Source organism: Ambystoma mexicanum, chromosome 9 (genome assembly GCF_040938575.1).
Source record: "Ambystoma mexicanum isolate Mex_15411 chromosome 9, UKY_AmexF1_1, whole genome shotgun sequence".
In the NCBI taxonomy this organism is placed as follows: Eukaryota; Metazoa; Chordata; class Amphibia; order Caudata; family Ambystomatidae; genus Ambystoma; species Ambystoma mexicanum.
In genome coordinates, this window is record NC_090931.1 from 1354038939 (window position 1) to 1354064587 (window position 25649).

A 25649-nucleotide genomic window follows, 5' to 3' on the forward strand; every position below is an offset into this window, starting at 1 on the left:
CACTGGCATTCCATCAACGTACAAGTTGTATGTGATGCCAAGGGAATCATTACCTCTGTATATGCTAAGTATCCAGGGTCCACCCATGATAGTTTCATATTCAGAATGTCACCCCTACACTGGGCCATGGAAGCTGGGAGGCATGGCAACATATGGCTCATTGGTGAGTACAAAGGGCCCTGCAAATGCATACATGTCTCACATAGAACAAATCACACCACTGACAAGCCATCTCACCTCCACAGGGGACAAATACCATTGAGCACCTACATGATGATGCCAATATGGAACCCTGCCACATCACCCAAGATAAGATACAACACAGCCGATATTGCAACCTGGGCCATAGTGGACTGCACATTCAGAATGCTCAAGTCACGCTTCCGTCCCCTTGACCACTCTGGTGGCGAGCTACTATATGCACCACCAGTAGTGTGCAGGATCATTGTGGCAGCATGTGTCCTGCACAATGTTGAAACATGGAGTGGTGTACCGGTGGACATGGTGGTGCCCTCACATTCCCAAGCACATGCACGCCCGCTGTGCATGGGAGGGGAAAGGCACATGGTGAGGCTGCCCGTACCCAGCTTGTGGCACCATTTTTCACCTAAAATCCAACCCCTGTGGAGTGCACACAGGTCTGGCACATACCAGGTGATAATCACTGATGACAAAGGGACAATAATGTGTCACAACCTTTCCACCCTGAGAAACTGTCCTTGGAAGTGCTACATTGTGTGCCTCCCTTACAACTAAAACAAAAACAATCTTGTGTGCACAAATGCACAAAAGGCACACATGGAAGATGCAGTATGCCACCATGCAAATGCAGAAATACACATCCAAATGACGATATGTCACCTAAAGCCCCCCAAGCTCCATGACACCTGGTTGGCACGCCATGCCATGGCATGCAATGTCAACAGTTACACATAAATGCCCCACGCATAACATCACTGTCACAAGTTGTCAAGGACAAACTGTCCCACCACTCTAAGAACCAACTCACACACATCAAAATAATAATGTACACAGGAACATCAATTGGCCAGTATGACATACCAGATACACAGGACCCAACAGTGAATATGTCTGACAGTGACCAATCAGAATACCATAGGTCAATCAATGTGCCCTAACTAGCCCATGGCACCCTTCCATCAGTAGTGACGTCCTGTCAAATAAAGGTGGGATGGAAGCGCATACAGCTGGAAGGGCAACAAAAATGGAGATGGGCAAGCAAATACATGAAGATGGAACATGAACAAAGGGCCTATCTGAACGTCAAAACAAAAAGGGATGCCAAACATGTACTGGACAAACAATCATGAATCCCAATAGGGGTGTATACACAGGTTGGACTTGAGACTGCCCACAGATGAAACAGAACCTCAATGCCACTGTGTAAGTTACTTTCACACGCTGCAATCCTTGCAAGCCCATGGAAAGGGGAAGCAGGGGTTGCATATGTGTCTGGACCCTAAGGCACAAACAAGGAGGGTACAAACACGAGACAAGCCTGTACAGGCCCAGCCGGAACCTACAGTGGATGCCCTCGGATGCCACACAAAGCAACACACTGTTACATAAATGCACAAAAGACAAAAAACAAGTAAGAAAAATCAAACATCCCCATGGTGGACTGGGGGGAGGGGCGAGGAGCAGGTGCACCTCAACACCCACATGTGTTGATGCTGAAGAAAAAAAAAACCTCCATGGGTCTCATGGTCCGCAATGCCATCATGGATTGGGAGAGCTGCTGCTGCTGTTGGTACCCTCTGGTGTAGCAATAGATGGCGTTACTGGTATGGGAGGCTTACCACATGTAGGCCTGGCCTGGTCCTCCATTGCAGCAGCCATGTAGGACTGTGAGGTGTGCATCTGCAACATGATGGCACGGATGTCTACATGTGCGCAGGGACCACATTTCTGCCCATCTGCACCTGTTGCAAGCCTGCATTTGGAGCATGTGTGAGTGGCATGTGGACTGAAATGCCTGCTGCCGCAGCTCCACCTGTCTTTCTGGGGGGAGAATGGAATTGGCCACCCTATCCATGCCCTGAGCCAACATATCATAAGCATCCCCCTGCTGTTGTGCAACAGACTACATGGACTGCTCCCACATATCATGGCCTGTTGGCACACAGCCACCACATTGGCATGCACCACGCCTGCTTGGCCCAAGGAAACCTGGCCTTTGATGTGCTGGCACAGTCTGTGGATTCAGGACTGCATCCCTCCCTTGAACAGCTGCCCCAGGAACAGGAGCCAATACTGTGGAGTGTGGCCTTGTAGCTGTTACCACCACAGACCAACATGCCAACACTGACTGGCCTTGTGAGGGTTCTTCCCCACCACAGATGCTTGTGATAGGCCAGCACCCACAGTTGAATAACTCACCTGCGACAGTTCCAACGATTCATTGTCCCACTCACCACCAGAGCCATAGGCTTCCTCAGAGGAGGAGTTAGAGCCATCAATTCCCAGGATGGACTGCAGCACCAGTGGGTTCTCATGGGCCACCACACCACATCCTCCACTGGTGCCTGGTTGCAGCACACTCTCCTGCACCACTTCCACCTCCTCCCCTGCACCCAGTGGCTCATCACCTGCAGAAGGATAGCCCAACATATGAAGACACTGTTAGAAAACCCAGCCCACACACATAGGTGTCTTAATGCAGCCCAGCCCACACACATAGGTATCATAATGTAGTCATGCAACACATCAACCTGCCATGTCAGTGAGTAAACACATATGCAGTCTAATTGGAATGAAAGGGATCATGAAATCAGACATGGATGTGTGTTAAGGCCACACCACCAAATGTAGTGCATGGTGCATAGCACCTGCTTCACATACAAGCACCAGACAGGCATAGTTGAGTCGCCAGCATCAGTGATGCACACACACAGATGACACTAGCATGGCCATGCCTGAACCGTCACACTGCATGACATGTAAGGTGATGGCCACTGCCCCTTATCCATGTACAATGCATGTGAAATGACATTAACTGGATATACAAATATTAATAAACACAAGTGTTACAAGGTGCTATGAAGCTAGGGTGCTGGAACAGAGTGAAGGCAGGCACACTGATTCCATGAGTTCAGGTCACATTGACAGAATCCAAGAGAATAGCCATTTAGAAGGTGAGACCTGGGCATGGAACTGTACGGGGTCATTGCAGTACATGGGAACGTGCTCAACATACAATTAAACAACATTTCACGGAAAGGCAATGTTGCGGGACTTTGGCAGTGTAAGGGCAAGTGCACGATTCAGGTTTCAAATGCCATCAGTGGGTTTTAGGGATCTAGCAAATACCCCCAATTGTGGGTGTTGACTGGGAGCCAATTCCGTCATCATAGTCCTAGTGTGATACCTGGCCCGTAATCTAAGGGACCTTACACCCAGCCCATTCCTGTGTGAGCTGCAGAGGAAAGAGAGCAGAAGGACATGCTTATTTGTATAGTCAGTCGCAGTAGTCCAGCATAGGATTCACCAGTCCCCCAGAGACAGTGAGCTGCTGGGAGAATGAGCCGTAACGTAGAATACCTCTGGGGAGGGACAACTGGCGGGGTGACCTCTCACAGACATCAAGAGGTGTGACGAGAGAATGAGAGTGTGCATAGGATGACAAGCACATGCAATATGCCATGACAGGTTTCAGCAGGAAGAGGGCCAAGAGAGGCAGTAGAGAGAGTGACATGTAATGAGTGATTAGGAGTGGCGATGAGGTTTGACCCGGTGGGCAGCACATTGTCCTCATGCAGCCTGTATGGCAACAGGCACATACCAGTCCACCATGACATGGTCAACCCATGTGAGTCATGAATATGTTGAAAAACAAAACAATCATTACACTTCATTCAAGCAACATACACATGCCTCGGACACACATGCATCACCACTCACCAGACAAATCCTCATAGATCGGCAGGTCTCCAACGCCTTGGATCTGCTTCAAATCAATGAGATCACTGACAATCTCCTTATGTGGAGTGAGTCCCTTCCTCTCTGGCTCTGACCCACCTCCAGTCACCAGAGTAGTGGAGTAGGCAGCACCCAACTTATCCTTGGCTCTGCGTCGGAGGTCATTCCAATGCTTGATCATCTCCTGCGGTGTGCGTCTCTCATGGCCCATGGTGTTTATATGATCCGTGACAGACTGCCAGTGGTTCATGCGCTTAGCAGGCGTATGTGTGCACCCTGACTGCACAAGCATGTCATGTTCGTGTCCCAACACGTAGTCCATGAGGATGTCCAGCTCCTCATCAAAGAAGCTCCTGTTCCTCGCGTGTGGGTCTCCTGTGCCGTTCCTTGGGTTGAAGCCTGTCCCGCTGCTGCACGTTTTTGACTCTTGCAAGGATGTGCAGACACAGAGTGGCTTGTGCCGCTCTGGTCAGTAGGGGCTGGAGCACTGTTAAACTGGGACATGGCATCAGCCACTGATGGGATGAGAGTAGGCTGGCTTGCACGTATCCGTACCCTGCCACCTCACTCAATTGCTTGTCCCTGACACTGCTGCATGTGAGTCCATTCAGGTGTGTGCAATATCGTTGATGTCTGTGTTGCAATGCATGATGTGCACCGGCATGTAATGATGTGCATATGTTTGCATCTCTGTGTCTAGACTGGGGCATGCAAGAAGTGTGAAGAATGTGTGCTTATGTCAGCATCATGGACTTGCATGGTGTACATTTGCATGTGTCTGAGTAGTGAGTGTGTGAATGGCCAACACCATGGATGCATGACACATGAGCATCTCAATCTGTGATTGACTCATGCGGACCAGTTGTACCCAAGTGCACTCTGACGTGAGGTCAACATGGCCTGATGAATGACTGTCAGGTGATGTGTTTGAATGTGATGTGCATGTCCCATGATGCATGTGAAGTTGAGCCCCTCTTCAGATGTGCTCGCAGTGCCTTGTACATGGATGTGAATATTTATTGCACAAGGCATGCATGTTTGCCTCAGGCCGGACCCATCCACAGGTGGCGGATGTTTCCATACAAATGAAAACACCAATACCTGCGGATGTCGCCATACGGGACAGGGTGGACCCTGTTTGTGCATGTATGTTGCTTGCGCTGACCTGTGTGTTTGGGTGGGTGATGATGGTTGTGACTTTTGACAAAGCCACTCATGTGCATTTGCTTTGTGTCAAACAGACATTTGTTCGGTACACTGATGCTTGTGTTCAATGTCTCCCTATCCACAGCGATGATGGAGGAAGAGGGCGGAGTAGCAGCTGTGGAGCACGGCAGCAGGGATGCCTCCATCAATACCTGCGGATGTCGCCATTCGGGACAGGGTGGACCCTGTGCTAGCCGGTGCCTGCAGGCGTACAGCCATCATCTGTGATGAGGTGCAGGCTTCCAATTGGGGGCTTGCACTTCATCATGATGATGTCTGGCGTCTGTTGAACTGGCTTGCACATTTCCTAGTCTCCCAATGGGTCCATGGGCTGGCCACTTATGTGACCCCCTTCTCGTCTGCCTCCTCTGTGCACCAGTCGTCCTCCCTGCTGTCTTCTGGCCTGGGTACCACAAGGGCACCCTGTGTATCTCTCCCATGCCTGGGTTGGCAAGTCTGGTGGAGCCCACATCCCTGGCAGAGTCAGGAGTCGAGGTGGAGTTAGCAGATATGGTCACTGCAGCAACAGGAGCTATGGCAATGGAGGAAGAGCATGCAACAAGCAGCAGCGCACATGCACGATGGCCCTGAGTGGTATCATCATCCTAGAGGCTGTCCTTGTTGTGCAGGCACCAGGCATTTTGGCAGTAGCAGGCTTATGTTAGGAAGTGACAGGACTCTGGGTGTTCAACATCTGAGGGGCAGGTATCGGCCATCAGGCAGGAGGGAAATGTTGACCTTGCTACAAGGATGTCTTCTGTTTTGGGGTGATTTGGCCAGCAAATCAGAGCAGAGCAGCAGCAGGCACAGGGGGCACAACTCACCATCGACAGGGCAGAGAACACCCTGAGAACACCAATGTCAGGCTTAGAGGCGGGCCGAGTTCTTCAAGCAGTCTTGCAGGGAGTTTGAAAGGAGCATGCTGGAGTCCCTGCAAGCCCTTGAGGGGAGAGCACAGGCCCACCTAGGGGAAATCGAGTTCGATGATGCTCTGGCCAAAACATTGAGGCGGAATGGTGAGTCAGAGGATTAGTCCACTGCCATTGTGCAGAGCTCTTTAGATGTAAGTTTCCTTTTGTTTTTTCTTTCTTTGGAGTTTTTGGACTTTCCTCCACCTTTTGTATATAGCTCTTTGTTGGTTTTATTACTCATCATATTTGGATATTGTTTGGGACCATGGACCCTTCATTTTTGTACATAGTTCTGTTTTCAATGGATCCATTTTTTTCACCATGGAACAATGGTTTTCTTTTTATTTTTGTTTTCATTTGTGTTTTCATTTGGAATTACTTCATGGACATGGCTCACATCTTTGATTTCATCTTCATTTCTTTGACTTACAAGGTTTTGATAATTTTATAAACTTTTAATTAGTTGCTCTTTTTATGCGGATTTCATTCTTTTTTTTTATTAGACTTTGAGTTCCATACTGTTATCAATACATATTTTAGAAGTCCAAATCCAAGTGGTGTCTGACCTTGATGGTTTAGGGCAAGTTTCACTCTTGCTAATTGTGTTCTATGTCCATGATACTGCCCATTGTTCATGTGTGTGCACACATGCATGCATGTGTCATGTTTGACTTGCAATGGCATGTGGCATGTTATGGTGTGCATGACCAATGGTTGGGTGTTGAGGTGTACTTGGAGTGTGCAGTGTGTGATGGCATTTCATTTGACATCTGATGCATTCATGTCTATCGGTTCACTGTGTGTTGGGCGTGGGTGGGTGTTGACCTGAGGCGGGGCCTGCCTGGAGGTTGCCGTCACATGTGGGGGGTGGGGACATGTGGTGGGGCATGCCTGCAGGTTGCCATCACAGGTGGATGGTGGGGACATGAAGTGGGGCCTGGCTGCAGGTTGCTGTCACAGGTGGGGGGGTGGGGACATGAGGCAGGGCCTACCTGCAGGTTGCCGTCACAGGTGGGGGTAGAGACATGAGGCAGGGCCTGCCTGCATGTTGCCGTCACAGGTGGTGGTAGAGACATGAGGCGAGCCTGCCTGCGGGGGATGATCATGAGTGATGGAGGTCCTATGTGGTGTGGGCTGCCTGCGGGGTATGATAACGGGTGATGGGGGTCCCATGTGGTGTGGCTTGCCTGCGGGGTATGGTCCACTGCTGGGTTCTGGCTGTCCCGTGAGGAGGCGTCTGCTTCCAGGGGAGTTGTACATGTATTATGGGGTATGCGGGGGCCTTTCCATGCGATTTGGCTGGTGCAAGCGGTGTACGCGATTTCGCTGGGGTGTAGATGGGGTAGGCGCTGGCCTTTCCACGCGATTTGGCTGTTGCAAGCGGGGTACACAATTTTGCTGTGGTGCATACGTGTTATGCGCAGGCCTTTCCACACGATTTAGCTGTTTTGAGCGGGGTACGCAATTTCGCTGGGGTGCGGAAGGGGGTATGCGTGGGCCTTTCCACACAATTTGGCTGTTGCGAACAGGTACACGATTTCGCTGGGGTGCGGATGGGGTATGCGCCGTCCTTTCCATGCGATTTGGCTATTGCGAACGGGTATGCGATTTCGCTGGGTTGCGGACAGGGTACGCTGTAATGGATGTGCGAAAATGAAGATGAGGTACCATCAACTGAATGCAGTAGGGGCAGCCCCCCTCACTTAAAGCTAGGCAGAGAAATTCGTATGGAGTGATTTAGTATTGTGAATGTGTGAAAATAGAACTCATAGGGTTAAAAGACATTAGAATTTTAAATGGTGTTATGTTTATAAAGTTGTAAATGCTTTTATCATGGTTTAATAAATAGGCAAGGTACAGAATGCATATTATAGAAAATTGAGTAGGAAAATGGTTAAGTGTTTAACTATACCCAGACAGAAAAGAACTCTACCATTTGTGTAATTGCAATGCCTTTAACTGACAATGCCTTTAAATGAGTAAAAAGAATGCATTAAATGAAGAAGCTCTCTGCAGACAGTGGCGGCATATGTCAGCCCTGGAGTTGAAAAAATTCAAGGCCACAGCGCCCTGCAGAAACCATATAAGTAGTCTGAAAACAGACATATAATGAGGCCATGTCTGAATTTATAGCCAAGTAACACAGCTGTGTGACCATATTTTGGTACTGTGGCCAGGAAAATCCTAGGATGGGTGCCAACATGTATTTCAATTTGAAGGTTTAAGCAGATAAGAAATAATTGCCTGGTACGTGAGTAAAGTCAATGAAGAGTTTTGCCCGGGCATGTGTCAGAAAATGGTGGCGGTTCGACTCTTGTTCTATGGAACATATAAAATGATGCTCCGTTTCAGCAGAGGGGCAGAGTTTGTGTACTAGACAACAATGCGGTTTGTGTCAGTCTGGCGTGAATAAAACCTGATGAACCTGACTCTGTCTCTCGCCTGCTGTCTGAGTACTTTTGCTGAATTGCCAGAGAGCCCCAGAACGTCCAGGAGAGCCTGTAAGAGCGGAAGAGGTGCTGAAAGGCAAGATTAGGGTCTTAGGACCTCGAGAACAACGGGCAGGCCTTACCACACAATTTGGCTGGTGCGAGCGGGTACGCGATTTCACTGGGCTGCAGATGGGATATGTGCAGGCCTTTTCCCGTGATTTGTCTGGTGCGAGCGGGGTACGCAATTTCACTGGGATGCGGGCGGGGTACACACAGGCCTTTTCGCACGATTTGTCTGGTGCGAGCGGGGTATGTGATTTTGCTGGGGTACAGATGGGGTACACGTGGGCCTTTCCATGCGATTTGGCTGTTGTGAGCGGGAACGTGATTTTGCAGGGGTTGAGATGGGGTACACATGGGCCTTTCCACGTGATTTGGCTGGTGCGAGCGGGGGACGCAATTTTTCTGGGGTGCAGATGGGGTACACGCAGGCCTTTCCACATGATTTTTTGGCTGTTGCGAGCGGTGTACGCGATTTTGCAGGGTTGCGGATGGGGTATGTGTGGGACTTTCCACACAATTTGGCTGGTGCGAGCGGGGAATGTGATGATTTTTCATGCAATTATTTTGGGGGGCTTTGTGCTGTCCCACAGATGGCGCTGGGCCTTGCGCCGTAGTAGCCATTTCAATGGCTTATTCCTGCGCAAAGGGGGTGTGTTTGGGGCGTTACTGATGCTGCTTTATGTTTATTGCGCCACAACTACTGATGCCTCGGAAAATCAACGCAATCGCTGGTTTGCGCCACAGCTTGGCGCATGCATGGTGCACGGTCCTTCTCCGCGTGCGGTGCTTGCGCTACTTCTGCGCTCAATTCTATGAATTGGGCCCGCAGCAGCTTCACATTGTGGATTCTGCAATCAGAATGGCAAACATATTCAATATGGTGCATATTATACTTTGTGGTGGCAATGATTTAATAATTTAGAGATTTAGAAAAGTTGATAGAACTTTTTCTTCTCACCACCTTAAACTGTTCCCATCCGTCTCAGGCGCAAACATGGAAGTGGACCACCGGACCACCGGACCACCCGATTTAACTCTAAAATTGAGAAATCCCAGAGAAATGTTAATAAGGTACTTTCAGCTTTCATTAGAGACTGAAAGCAGTTATGGATTTCGAACCACAACGTCCAGGTCTACATGTCTAACCTGTATAGACATGATGGAGTACACCTAACTGAAAAATGAAAGTATGTGTTTCTCGATAACATCAAACCGGGACTCCAAATGTGCTGAAATACGGCACTCAGTGTTCCCCAAAACAGTCCTTTTAAGGACTACATATTACATAATATGCATACTAATAAAAAAGTACACCACTTTTTTCTAACCATCATTTCATAACCCCAGCTACGAAACACTATAGATAGGCGCACAGGCCCATAGACATCCGTTGTAGCGGCGGCTATTAAAAAAAAGATAGGCAACATCAGTTATACCCGCAGGTACAAAAGCATTCCAAAATATACCATGTCCCAATGGCCTGATGATAGCCGCAGATATGAATGCCCTTATTGTAGCCGCATGTACATATACATTTTTTGCATACTCAAAAACACCTATTGCCAGTGTTTCAAAGTTCAAATGACACAAGGGTATAGCATGGAATCAGAAAGACATGTACAGTTGTGGGGTGTAACATCCACCAAATAATGTGATTATTGTACAGAAATGGGTGGCCTAATACGGACGCCTATCACAGCAGTTATAACTGTGGCTATCACTTCCTCTGAGATAAGCATGACGTTTCATTGGCTGGACTTTAGCCGCAAGCAAGAACCCCTTTGTGGCCGCGGATATACACAGATTTCTAGTAAGAACATGTTAAATGAGTGTGTGAACATAAATAAACAGTGAAGGTGGCAGAGCCTTTTGTTTATATTACTTACACATATCTCCCACCGTGTATATTAATCTGTGTTAGCTCAGTGTAGAAAAACACATCATCATGAGACAGTAGAAACTCCACTTTGATTGGTTCGTAGAAACAACACTCAACAAATAACATTGTGTTATAGTTTCAAAAGCTGAAGAGGAGATGAGCTACTTAATGTCCTATTGGCAGCTTTCCACTGTAGAAACAATAAGGTCCCAATACTGCTTGGTTGCAAAGTGCATGTGAATGGACCTTCCTGTCCCTTCTAGGGCCATCACTTTGGGTCAAGATTCTCAGGCATGGCTTATCAAAGATGCAAAACAACTACCAGCCCAGTACCCACAAAAACATATCAAATTGTCTCAGCAGAATCCTTTTAAGTTTAAAGGTAGTACATTATTAATTTGCATCCAAATTAATGTGTGAAATTCTAGACGCCATAACGATTCTGAAAGTGGAATCGTTAACTTGCTTCCAACAGGAGTAATTCATGTAATGATTTAAATCAGGTTACTCAGATAGAGCGCATGTGCAGGTCCCAGATGCCTTTCACGTCTTATTTCCGAGAAAACAGGGTAGATACGAGAATGACAGCTCAGTGGGCAGCACACGATTCCCTCCTTCATAACACGTTTCCTTTATGCCCTGCTGTAGTCTGTATTAGGACTCCAGATGCACTTTTAAATAACCAAGGCTTCAGGTACATTATGTTACGTGTTCAGTCAGGTTCCTCAGAATACGACAATACTGTGGTAAGGTGACAGGACTGTTTCAGAAACACCAGGAGATTCCAAAACAATCTGGGGGAACGCACGTAGGCAGATGAAATATCTCGCACACTGTCAATAGCTAGTCAATAGTTTGCTTGCAGAACATGTTGTTCCAATTTGCACCCACAAAGTGAGCATTCACGCATTCAGCACTAAACTTCGGCATCATGGAAGGGTCCTATTAAATTAAGCAGTCAATGGTAAATATACTATATGTGCTGGGGTGACAGTATGGTACTCCAACTCAAGGGGCCTCATTACGACCCTTGCGGAAATGAAAAAACGATGGCGGAAATGCAATACCGCCATCGAATACCGCTCGTTGCGATTATGACCCGTCACCGTAAAGTACGATGCCATTAGCGACACCGCAGTGAACGGCAACGCTAACTGCACCAAGTACGCGCACGCGCGCCCTGCAAAACCGGAATTACCGCCATGGCGCAACGGTACGCGAATTCTGACCCTAGCGGACATGTACTGAACGCCATCAAGCATGGCGGAAAGTACCATTCCGCCATGGTGAGAAATACGGCATCGTGAACCAACCGTAAATGGCCCTACTGAGTGCCTGTACTCCACTCCCTGGCCACATTGCACAACTCCTGGCAGGCGCAATGTAGTCACACTATGCAACCAGTGAAATCTACAAGTCACCCATGCATGCCAACGTAGAAATGCATGCAGGGGCTCCAAGTGCCTCGTGAGTGGCCATCCATATTCGGCATGTCACCATTGCCGTACCGATGCAGCACAGGCATGTGAAGGTTCAAGTACAGCAAAATGAACATTAAGATTACAAGACACAAAACAACAGTAGTCCCCCATCGCTTGCCACCAGTGTAAGGCAACATCCAAAGCAGTACCCTGAGGGAGATTGCACCAGCCCTGTACCCTTGCCAGTAAACAAACCAACCATCAGCACAAGCATGTACCACACAAGTTGGCAGAGTGACTGAGCAGCCAGGCCATCTCAAGAGGGGCCGATGGGAGCTGCAGGGCACAGATGGCACGAATACAGAAGCTATTCCAATGGACATGACCCCAGTCTCCCGCCAACAAACGCACGCAAACACAGGCACCTGTGACCAGCCATATACTGATAATCCCATCATTCCACCAATCGACCTGGCTGACAGGCACCAGTTGGGCAAAAGCTAATCCCCCGCCCCTGAGCAGCACATCATGAAAACAGTCACAATGGCAGTCCCTATCCGTGACCATACTGTGCTACGTAGGCAAACGCGGCCAGTACAGTACCACGCAACTCAACTCAGAAGCCGGAACACAATGCAGATCATCTCACAATACATAGCGCTACAAATCGGAAATTGCTACATCACCTGCAAAGAATAACGCAACACGGCAAATATCGGAATACAATTTTAATGCACATCCAAATAACAAAGGCCATACAGCAATTTGCACATGAACACCAAAACATCCATCATCACCGAGGGCTGCATCCGCAATAATTGACCAGCTTCCACTTGTGTGACGCCCTGTTCCTTCATGGCACACAGGGCCTACATTAACGTTCCAAAAGGCAACATGGAAGCGCCTAGAACCGCAGGTCCGTCCCATGAGGTAGGCACTAGTCCAGCTGAAAGGCTGAAATGTTGCACCTAGCCACCAGTACTGCGTAAGGGCATGTGGCCCATTGGCGATCGTCCCATAAGATCGTAATGGTGCTCCACTGATTTACCCGAAGCTGCAGGTGTCGAGAGTAAAACCCATCTGGAGGAGTGGCGTACATATGGCATCTGCAAAAGGGCAGGAGATACCTGTCACCCAAATGAAACACAAATTAACTGTATGGCCTTCAGGACTTCTGATGCATCACACACTTCATTCAACACACCAAATCCACACCCATATGCATGCTAGCCCACTCCAAAGGAATATATACACCCCTAAATCAGTAGCGAATCATAACGAAATTAATCGAGGTGAATACACCATTACTAACGTCTGTTACTGTGCATGCGTCCGTCAAGACAGAACCCATAACATGGGATTAGTAACGTGCTTAGACACAAGTGTATGAAGGCGCGTCGAGACAGGGAGGATCCAACAAGGGCAGATAGACGTTGGTCCCACTATGGCAGCTTTGCATCACATAGCGCAGGGGAAGGGGATCGATTCATTAAACCCATGTACATGGCAGATTCAAATCAAATCAACTGTCCATGCATCCATTCATCATCCCCTCATCCCGCCATGAAAACGCATGAAGATTCACTCACATAATATTTGAAACTTCCATTGCGTCTGTGCGTAATGCAGTCTGCAAAAACCACTGTGCTCCTGGCCGGATCTGTAGTGTTGTGAAGCAACATGGATTTGGGAACGTCCTGCCTTATCGTCCACTACGCTATTGCGCATCCCATTCAATTCATATCATTCATTGCTTGCTCGTTATGGGCCCTGTCCCAAGGACATTCTACAATAGAACGTTACATTTCCAGGCAGACCTGTGGGCGTATCCTCGCCGCTACTTCAAAACCAAAAGCGCTGTCCTTCGAATTCCTCATTTGCAACATTACGTCGAAAAGGCTTCTGTGAACGCTTGCATTCACAATTACATCTATGTAGTGCGGCTGTGTGTGATAATGCTAACTGGCTACAATCACGAATGGGACGCCACGCCCGTCGGTGAAGTTCGTTACTGTGCTGCATGAGGGTCCGCCGTCGATCGAGCCCTACATACCACTGACCCTTCACAAGTTTGTCCGCGACTACAAATATAGTATGTGTAACAATGGGAGCATAGCATAATATTCATTCAAAGTACATTACACTGCCATCGGGATTTGATACATGATTGCAATTGCAAGATGCCATGCGGCCAAATGCAGCGTTTCGTGCGGGACGTGCTCGCCCAAAAGGGATTGCAGCTGCCACAGGTTCAATCAATCAGCACAGGTGGAGCCCATACAGCCTGACAGCAAATAAATAGCACACCCAAACCCCTCCCACAACCACACCCACTCCAAAATGCTACCGGCAGGACTAGCGATGTTGGCCCTGGGGGACCAGATAGCACTGCAAGTACTACAACTACAAGAAGACGACGAACACCAACAGCTACAACAACCGGCCGCACAGAGGAGACGCAGGAGAAGGAGGGCAGGGCAGGGTCAGCAAGGCCCACAAGCACTGCCACTACCACCACGCAGGCAGCCCGCAATCCCACGCCTCCGAGCTAATCCGTTCAACCTCAGTGCTGAGCAGATCCACACCCTCTACCGTTTGGACCGGGACACCATAATCGCCATTGTGGACATGACACACGCTGACCTTGTCAGCATGATAGATAGCCCAACCGCCATCCCACCCCTACTGAAGGTGGTGTCTGTACTCCACTTCCTGGCCACAGGCACCTACCAGCACACAGTCGGACAGTTGCATGGCATTTCACAGCCACTGTTCTCACGGACACTCTTCCAAGTGCTCGATGCCCTCCTGAAGCACGCCGACGACCACATCACACTACCACGCACGGACCAGGAGATTACCAACGCAAAAGTGGGATTCCATGCACTTGGCGGCATCCCGGGTTGCATTGGTGCCATCGACTGCACCCATGTTGAATTGGTTGTCCCACATGCCATGGAGGTCCAGTACCGCAACCGGAAACAATATCATTCAATCAATGTGCAAATGGTGTGTGACTCCAACAGGATCTTTACACATTGTTGTGCCCGATTTCCAGGATCTACCCATGATTCAATGGTCCTGAGGAACACAAGAATACCACGCTACATGGAGCGACACGTAGGGCACAGATCCTGGCTACTCGGTGAGTCTCATTCCATGCATGACATCGTGGCCCATTTGATGCGTCAATGACCTTGCAGGAAGGGGGTGGGGGGCGTACATAGCACTCTCATTCCACTAACACCCTTTATTTGCCACATACAGGTGATGCCGGGTATCCACTGAAGAGATGGCTCCTTACACCAATCCGGAACCCACAGAACCAGCATGAGGAGGAGTACAACCATGCCCACTCACGTACCCGTGTAGTCATAGAACAGGCATTCGGCCTACTGAAGGCTCGTTTCCGCTGCCTCAGCAGGTCTGGCGGGGCACTCATGTACAGCCATGAGAAGGTTTCAAAGATGGTCATGGCATGTGTCATGCTGCACAACATGTGCGTACGTAGAAATGTGCCCATGCCCCCTGACGCTGAACTGCATGCACCTGAAGATGGTCATGATGAGGGTGGGGATGTGGCGGCACCTCAAGGAGTCCATGAGGCACAGGATGCACGTGAAATCCGACAGACCATCATAGATGCATGCTTCTAGCAACCACGCATGGTGCCTATTCCATGGAAAGGGGACTTGTGGCACTGTGTGTGTGTGTAGTACAAGCACATTGTGGACTGTACGCCTATGAAGGCCTCGTACGCAAAGATCAATGTCCACACATCTCATTGGATGATAATGATGAACTGTATTGCTAATGTGCATTGATTCATACACCCTATGGACCCGCCACCCAGAATTGCCCAACACACCCCCTCCACCCTCCTACCTCTCCCCCGAACACCAGTGTCCAAATATGCATATTGTCCGTGGGTAGACGCTATTGCAAGCCCCCTCTCCGGGTATCAGGGGCACCCCTGCCCGTGGAGTGCAGGTTCCTGCCAGATCTACGTTGGGGGCTGCCCTGGACGGAACTTGCAACGGATGATGTCTCTGCCTGCTCGCGTCCATGCATGTCCCTGAGGGTTTGTGAGAGCTCAGTGAGCACACGGCGCACAGCGGAAAGTTCACCACATACGTCTTTGGACGTCGCATGCAGTTCCCCCCTCAGGCTCTCGGTGCTTTTCTCCATTTGTGCTCTCAGGCTCTCGGTGCTTCTCTCCATTTGTGCTCTCAGGCTCTCGGTGCTTCTCTCCATTTCTCCCCTCAGGCTCTCACTACTTTGCTCTATTTGTGCCCTGAGTGTCTCTGTACTTCGCTCCATTTGTGCCCTAAGTGTCTCAGTGGATGTTTCCATGGCTGCCCTAGAACCCCCACAATCATTTGCATGATCCTTGAGTAGCGTGGCCACTTGCTGCTGTTGCTCGATCAGCTGGTCGAGGGACTGTTGCCTCTGCTGGGCCATGGACATTTGCGGTGGTGTGACAGAGGGGCTGCTCAACACATGTTGCCTTGGCACAGGGCTTGTGGGGGTTGGCCAGTCGTCGTCTTGTGGGTGCCCCTGCGTGGTTTCCTCATGGTGTAGGGGATTTAACATACAGGGGGATTGGGACAGGTCATGGATGGGTCCTACGTCGCCAGCACTGTTTTCTGTGTCGGAGCATGCTGGCATGACAGCTGTGTCACCTATGGTGCTGCTACCACCAGAAGCAGTGCCATCTGATACATCCTTTGGGGGGACCTGTGGTGCTGGTGTTGTGGACATGCTGGCTGCTGGGGTGCCTGTTGCAGTCCCCTCCAGTGTGCTGCCACTTGATTCCTGCTGCTGCCGTGTCTTGATCCGTGCACCTGAGGTGGAGGGTCTTTGGACGTTGGTCTTGGCCCTCTTTGCAGGTGTGCTGGTAGGGGTGTCCTGCAGCTCGTCGTTGGAATCGGACCCTGTGGTGGAGTAAAGGAGGGCGAGCGTTAGTTATGGGTCTGTGGATATTGGAATGGCAATGCATCACATGCATTGGGGTGGTACATGAGGGTGATTTGGGACTGGGCCTTGGAGGTGGTCTCATTTTTGTGTGCATTGATGATGCTTTTATTTGGCAGCCTGCAGTTGGGGGTGCATGCTGCACATGTAGGGGGTGTTTTTAGGATCTTAATTAATTTGTTTATTTATTCTGAGTTTTAGAGGGCGCTATCAGGCCAAAGTATGTATTGCACTATGGGCACACATGGTACTGCACATGTTCGTACTTTGTGGATTTGGCATTGTTTCTTTTGGCCAACCTACCTGATTCTCCGGATGTCGGCACTCCTTTCTCCATCCCTCCGACTCCCTCTATGCTCTCCATTCCTACGGTGGAGGCACAGATTTCCTCCCAGGGGGTCAACTTGATGGGCGAATCTGATCCTCCCCCGGTAGCTGTGGCAATGTTTCTGTTAGCAGAAAGTATGCTCCGGACGCGTATCCGCAGGTCGTCCCATCGCTTTCGACATTGCTGTGGGGTGCGGGGTGCGGTCCCCACCGCACTTACGCGCTGTGCCACCAGGGCCCATATGGTCTTCTTGTTGGCAAGGGCCGTCCTGGTCATTTGACTGGAGAAGACGACGGCGGCATTCTCCTGGAGGGTCTCTGTGAGCACGGTCAGTTCCTCATGGGAGAAGTGGACCTGCCGCTTGCGATCACACGCTTTCTTAGCTACTTTTCCCATATTTATATTTTTAACTGGAGTTGCTAACGGGTTGGGATGTGTGTCAGGGTCGGATTTTTAATGGTTGTGTTGGGATTCTCATTTTATAGTTGTGCGCCGTGCTGTTTCCCGTTCCGGCTACATGCTTTTACTTCTGTTTCCGTATATTTACGGTGGCCGTAATTTGCGGTGCCCGCTCATTACGGTGACCGCTAAGATGGGTGGCGGAATTGCACCTAGTGCGGCGTACGACGGCGGTAAGGGGCGTTTTGGGGTCATTTCCGCCATCGCAGCCTTTCGGATTCCGCCATGGCGTAATGCTCGTGCCCGATGGGTCGGAATTAGCCGCACTTTGCTCCATCGTGCAATGGCGGAAACGCTATTTACGCTATGGCGGTCAGGTCTGTTGATTTCCGCAAGGGTCGTAATGAGGCCCAAGGAGTTACAACCACTCTATAACAATGAATGTCAAGGGAAGATCACCACAGAGAACACTGCACACACACACACGCGTGCGCACACAGACACTCCTCTCTCTTGGGGTTCAGGCATAATTGCCATTCAGAGTTATGGCGGCATAGCTGCAGACACCTGAACATGGTTGCATTATGGAGGATCGGCATCTGTGTGACATAGGCGCTCACTACTAATACAGAACAGACATATATATATAGAGAGAGGGACCGATTTGCATAAAAATGTTTCAATTGGTTTGCGCCATTGTCAAATGCTTTTGTAAATCAGGCGCAGAGACCCTGCGATTGCGCTCTCAGCCCGTTGAACCGTCTAGGGATATTTATTTGCCTGTGTTATTTGTTCTTTGAGCTGCAGAATCAGGCATTTGCCTAACAAGTGAATGCAGTATAAAAGGCTACAGGGATTGTTATTTGGTAAAGCTGAGCTTGATTGCGCATGTGTTTATTGTGACTGGTGGCGCGTGAAATGGCGGCGCTGCTTTGCAGGAGTGCAGCAGGAGTCTGTGGGGATTAATCACAGCTCTCCCGTGTCAGCACCACTCCTCCCGGGCGCCGTCTAATGCAGCCGGTCATAGCATCCACGTTTCTATCAGATGAAAATGTCAGATTTAAACAGAAAACAACACGAGGGACTGGATGTCTGATGAACGGTTCTGCGCCCTGTCGTCACCGCTCAGACCATTCACTCGAAAATAGGGCATGGCGCCACAGTGGCGCCGCCACTGCAGGGAGGTAGTAGCCAGTGGGCCACAGAGGCGTTGCTAGGGTGTGGCTTAGGGGGCTATAGCCCCTGGTCTTTTGGTTGTAGCCCCGGATAGAAGCTCAGGTGCTACAACCAAGATGCTAGCTGGCCCCGAGTCCCACCAGTCCCGACATTAGCTTAGCCCCTGATGTTTTCCAGACCTAGCAACACCCCTGCGCCACAGCGTATTTGCCTCTTTTCTTCAGTGATTGATTGCTCTTTCTCCTTCATATGTGGGCGCTGAGGTCAAAACCATAACGTACATATTTCACTCAAATAGACATAACACTTCAATAACGGATATTTCTATGAACACATCTGTACATAAATGTCATATAATACCTAGACTTTAGAATAATGATTGTTATTGCGATGTAATGTTGCCGTTTTGTAAATCAGCCAATTACAGTTACAAAAATATATTACAATTATAATATAATCTGTTTGTTGTGACATCATCACATTGCACCATACATACACTGTTTCACTGATCTCAGGGCCGTTGGCAACCATTCCAAGGTTTCTTGGTGTCCAGTGATAAAGTCGCCTGGGAAATGGTCAATAGGTGGCGACATTTCCCAGAAAATGCACCCCCATCAAAATCAAACACTTTCCCCAACTATTCTAGATGGGAGTTTATAATTTAAGATGATGCCCTCCTAGAATATTTGGGGAAAGTCCTTTAGGTGTCAGGAAAAAAAAAAGTCACCTACCTGGCCTCATTTTCCAGGCGACATCATCATATGGAACTGTGTTCTACTTAGGCATGACCTAAAACCCCAGGTGAGGTTTCAAGTCTGCTCCTTGCTTGGTCCCAACCTCTCCCAGGGTCCGTCCTTATAATAAGGCCATCTCCATACACAAATGCTCATGCCCCAGGCCCCATCCTGGCGCCAGGTCTAGGACCACACCAGAGCACATCCTTATCCTCAGGCACACACCTGCATCACGGCCCACCCATGCCCAGGTCCCGTCCCTCCACTTAATGCCATCTCTGTTCTTAGGCACATGGTTAACCCACGGCCTATCGAGGGTATGATGCCCATCCTCTTCTACATGCCCATATCTGGCTGCAGGCCCATTCTGACTCTGAGGCCCATCCTTCCACTGAGGCCTGCCCGCATCACAAGGGCCATGCACCTTGCTAGGGTCACAAAAAAGGAACTCTGCAACATCCAGTTTCATCTAAAATGTTCCAATGACATTCATTCTATCTACATTGCTAGTTATTTATTTTATTTATTTTATTTTTTACATTTGTAAAGCGCACTACAGCCCCAAGGCATTGAGGCGCTGTTTACATGAAAGTGTACGTAGGCATGAGTACATTAGGACATGCGGTTACTTGGTTACATCATAAGTGCTAGTTATTGATACTCACAGCCGCTGTTCTTTCTGAGTTGATCTTTGGCGTTATAAAGAATAACATGCCCCCAATATGTGACCCCTAAGCATGGCAATACATGCCTCTTAGCGTTGTGCATTAACCAAGGCAATCAGAAATCTGTAATATCCTTAGAAGGTGCGTGGGGCTATTTCACAGTCTAGTGTTGATATCAATACTCATTTGTGATAGGAAATGGCATCACCACTTCCATTTAGAAACCTAATTATAGCTGAGTTATGATGTCACAATGGCTACTGAAACAGTGTGAACGCCTGTCCTCAAAGCTGCAACACAAGTAACAGTAAACACATTGAATAAAGCAATGACTAGTACTTGCAGGCTCACCTTCTCGGAAGTGTCTCTCTCTGACATTACTTAATAAATGCACATGGGGCTATTCATGTAAACAGTCGTATCATTTGCTTAGGTCACTGATGGAATTTAGAGCACGAATCTCTCTATACATGCAAAATATTAATATAATTACAAAGCCAACATTTGCAAACATTTTATTTTGCTGCTTGAAATATTTTTTGAAAGACAATGGGGCCTAATTCATGAAACTTTTAGCTTGTTGTGAAGAGACATTGCTCTGCCAACAAACACGTTGATTCACATAGTGGTGAACATTTTGTGGTGCAAACTGCAAAAGTACTCTTTGCACCATGAATTAGGCCTATTTAGGCAAATGCAAAGAGTACTTTTGCAGTGCAAAGTGACAGAGACGTTTTTATGGGAGGGCAAAAGGGGCACACCTTGGACGGGGCCCCACAAGGCTGCCTGATATAAAGAACTAAGATTCCTTTGTTCACCAGACTTAAATAGCACACATCATGATATTTTATGGCATGGTGCTGAAGCTCTAAACCTACATTGCCTGTCTGTTTTGGCAAGTACATTCTGCCTTGATCAGTTCACCATGTAATGCTTTCTGTGATCACTGTGGTATACGTAGGTTGTGTGTTCCTTGCGGAACAACTCCTGTAGCATTCTTTCCTTCCTGCGGGAATTATGTTGTTCATGTGCAATAGCCACATTTGAAATGCATACTGGTAAAGTGAGTGCCACAATGGTTCATAAGTTAGCTCAGTGGGCTAAGCACTCATTGCAGAGATATGTGTTCATATGCAAGATTAGAAAAGCACATTCCTCTAAGGCTGGTTGAGCCTTTCCCATGCCTGAGGTTTATAAACCTGCCTGCATATGTACTTGGTCTTGCAGCACAACATGTGCTATTATCAGCAATCTACCTGCACCATATAGGGGTTGCAATAAACACGAACCAGTCATCCTTATGGTGAAGGTCTAGAAATTGGTTTGTTCAGATGGGGCAAAACCTAGTCCATCACCTCCAATGAGGAGCATAAACTGTTAGTCCAAGAGATGAATACGTATCCAAATTTGGAACCAAAGCATTCATGCTTGTATCCAGGCTTTGCCAGAAGAAAATACAGTGATCCTGGCCGAACAACTAATATCTCGCACATTACTGCACTGTCTTCTGTGAGGTTTGCCTTCTCGCGTGCTGGTGGCCTCGTTTATCCCATTACTTGATCTTTCTTCTTTCATAGGCCATTTGAGTGGAAGGGGTGGTTGAAAGAAGGGAGTGGACCAGATGGTGCAGGACTCCGACAAACATATTTTAAAGTCTGCTCGTTTGACACAAAAAACGCTTTGCATTTTTGTAAAAGTCAAAGGTTTTTATGCACGTTTATAAATGACAATTTCACAAGCCAGTGTTTTGGAAGTATGTAAAGCTTCAAAATACAAAAGGCAAACGCAGATTAAATCTGTTAAATCACACTGTTTGGTATGCTGGTACTTATATACGTCTCTTGATGATGGAGAGAATGAAGCTAGAATCATTCTATGTTACACCTGTCTATAATGTGTTGTTTTTAAAAATTGTCATGTTTGGTAATGTCATTGTTGTACTTTCCAAGTCAGTTTTATAAAATGAGATTTTTTTATTTCATGGTAAAACCTGGCCATGAAAGTGTTCAAATGCAGAAATCCCATAACCAGTCTGTGTAATACTGGGCATCTAATTTAATATTGGATTGCCTAGCCTTTCGTTATTACCCGTCCCTAAACCTTTCAAAATTGTCAGCCCTTCAGAGTGATTTCATTCTCAGGGTATGATCTTCAAAACAGCCTCACTCATGTTGTCACTGGCTATTGTGATGCTTCCACTATAATAGTGAGCATTGATATATTGCACATCACAGGCACTTATTCTTTTGATCTCTAATGGCAACACTATTTGAAAACCATGTCCCACTTATAATCTGAGTCTGTCTGGATACAGTCAACTTCCTGGTAGCTTCTAATCTGCATCCACTATCCATGGTATGGTATGTGTAGCTTTCTTCTTACTCCCAATTGGTCTGCTCTATCCATGCTTGAGCATGATTGCGTTCTGTGAGGCAACATATGTGAGTTCTCTGTCTACTCTGGGTTACATGTACCTTTTACATACAGCCCTGCATTAATATTAAAGGCTGCATACCTTCCTGGATGCTATTGATAAAAAGTCTCCTGCATCTATGCTAGAACAGAAGTAACCTCTTTGTAGACTGATAATGTTGGCCTTCAAATGGTACTTGTTTATCATTCTGATTAGAGCAAGAATGAAGAGGGTAAGGGGACTTAAACGGAGTAAACAATGCCTATTTTTAATGCTGTGAGGCGGTTGTGATCGCAGCAGGGTTGGGGGGTGGCAGATATTCTTGATCACTTAATTCCTTTGGTTTGGTGGAAGGGGGCCCCAAGAATGTCCATGCCCAGGGCCCCAAAAGTGCTTAAGATGGCCCTGCAATGTGACTTTGCTCAGTAAAAATACACGCTGCGCTGCTCTGTGAATCAGGCCCGGTTCATCGTGTTTTTTGGCAGTGCACAGTCACTTCGCTTCGCACTAAAAGTTCAGCGAGTTAGATCCAATACCTGTTGGGTGTAATTTTTCCCAAAAGCTGTTTCATTGATTTGTTTAATTAACTACAGGGTGTGTTCTTGCATAGCAGCAGCCAAGTCACCCAATTAAGAATGGTTGATCGTGTGACTGTTATACAAGGAATGCAATGCTCCCCACTGTACGGAAAAGGCTATTGAAAGCCACAGTGGGGCTGCGGGAGCTGGGGCACCTTATAAAGGACCAGCTCTTTCGACTTGCTCATCTATTTACTCACAGAACTCATCAGGGACTTTTGAACACCTGGGAGAACGTACTCTATCCCACGGAGAATACATATGTAGCACACAGATGGCAATCATAAAGCAAAGGGAACATTTGGAAAGAGATTTGACAGTTTGTCCTTTAACTGTTCTTTATTTGCATCCACGAGGTTTGGATAGCTCAGTCGGTAAGGTGCTATGTGTTCAACTCCGAAATCTGTGTGTGACCTGCATTCACAAGTGAGCGTCCAATCACAATCAACCTAGCCCTTCCTCCTTATGGCTGTGACAAAATGGCTGCTGCTCTGCAGGAACACAAGGATGAGTCATGGTTAAACCACCTACTCAGCTCCCATGCTACTACAAACCAATATATGGCCCGGGTCATAAAGGTACAACAGGCACTGCTAAGAACAATAAGTCATTTGCCTTATGTGGTTACGTGAGCCAAGAGAAGCCCATACTCTGAAACGGGATACAAATGGGAGCCAGAAACAACTCAAGCATGAGTAGTACAGATTGCCAAAATAAAATAATGTGCAAACAAGTTTCTAAAAATTACATGCTGTTTAAATCAACTAAACAACTATTAAATACACTATCAAAAAACTACCCAGGTAACAGAAGACAGAAAATTTCGAACAAAATACATCAGCAGTCTAGATACTTTGCAAGGGATGGAGGGATACATGCAAGAAATGCAACGTTGTTGTTTAAAAGGATATGCCTTATTGAGAAAAGGTGAAAAATGGAAGTAACCTCCAGCGTCCCAAAGTGGGACCGCATCACTACAAATACCGCTATACTAACATACTTGTGTTTTTTGTTTGTTTGTTACCAAACAGGTGTTTGCCAAATTATTGTGAACATGGCAGCCAGTGTTCTCAATCCTGGAGCAACTTCTACTGTGATTGTGCTGGAACGGGATACACAGGAGCCACCTGCCACAGCTGTAAGTAAATGCATGAATTGCCTTGCCAATGTGGCTCTGATGCAGCGTGTGCGCATGGGAGGGCGGATGCATGAGCGGGTGTTCATTCCATGCATACTGAACAGGGGGAAAGGAGATCATGTGATGTTCCAGGCATTTAAACAACTCTGTCAACAATACTGTAACATCTCACAGGGCGTTCTTGTGCCACTCAGTGTTATGTTTCTAATCCGAGGTTATCAGCAGAAGCACTTCTTCCTGTTTGGCATCTGAAATGTAAACAAGATCTTTAGATGTACACTTGTTTTTCGCGATGACATTAGTTTGTGTTAGGGAGAAGTCTCCAAAATGATTAATTTCCCTTACCTACTGAGTCCCTCAGCAGCTTTGCTGGATATCTAGGATTTATTTTTTTCACCTGGTAAGAGTGTTAGCCTTTTTTCCCACTCTTACATGTGTTTTGTTGTGTGTGTTCAAGATTATTGTGTTCATAGACTGTGGAGCCTCACCTATTCCACAGGATTAATCTTTTTACTGTGTGTTACACAGCACGTTCAGTGCAGTGACACAGGTTTGTCTTTTAGACTTCCCAACTCAGACTCCATTTTCTGGGACTGACTACTGTCTCCCAGAACATGTAAAGTTGCCATGACTTTATTAGTCTCTTTAAATCCACAGACCCAGTACAAACTATCTTACATAGAGTACTGGAAAGGGTTAATAATGATCCCTTTTTGTCTATTTCTCTTGGAGCATTGTTTTGCTCCCTTTTAATTAAGACTGCTGGTTGTAATGGTAACTACCCTATTTTTGCTACCGCCGTTATCTTAAATAACGTTGGTATTGTTTTAGGCTATCTTGGTAGCCTCAAACTTAAACCCGCTAGACCATATTTGTTTTAATTTGGTTACGGCTGGGTTTATTCCCCATTTCTTTTTGAAAAAGTCTTTCTCGTGTTTTTCTCTGTGTGCCAAAGCAGGTTTGGTCCCTTTGTTCACCGTCCTTTAGCGGGCTTCTGCAGAGAAGCCCTTCTTAGGCGCCTGAAAGTCTGGGTAGGCAGGATGTGAGAGAGGGGTTTTAGAACCCCTGCCATGAGTTCCCTTGGTAACCCAAGTCACACTCCTGTTTGATTGCCTAGGTGACTGTCCTGCCAGGACAGCCACCCTGCGCTGTGATTGACAGCCAGGCTGTGTGAATGGGGGAAAACTGCATAAAAAGCAGGACTCTGGGGCTGGAAAGGCAGAGTCGCCACTGGAACGAAAGAACCAAAGAGAGGCTGACAGAAGAGGACCCCTACAACTACTGAACTGCCCGGTGAAGCCCTGCTGCAGGTCTGAATCTTCAGACTCCAACGACAGAGATTATCTACCAGGAACCTTCTTCCCCTGAGCTGGTGGGACCAACCAGTTTGCCC

General features: G+C 47.8%; 1 protein-coding gene across 2 annotated transcripts in view; it reads left to right on the forward strand.

Annotated features, from left to right (window-relative positions):
* Window positions 1-25649, forward strand: part of LOC138489128 (contactin-associated protein-like 5) — a 1755478-nt gene that overhangs the window by 1058213 nt on the left and 671616 nt on the right. For both annotated transcript variants that reach the window (XM_069616764.1, XM_069616763.1), the window contains exon 11: window positions 24150-24256. In XM_069616764.1, the coding sequence (XP_069472865.1) occupies window positions 24150-24256 (107 nt within the window). The remainder of the gene's footprint in view (window positions 1-24149; window positions 24257-25649) is intronic.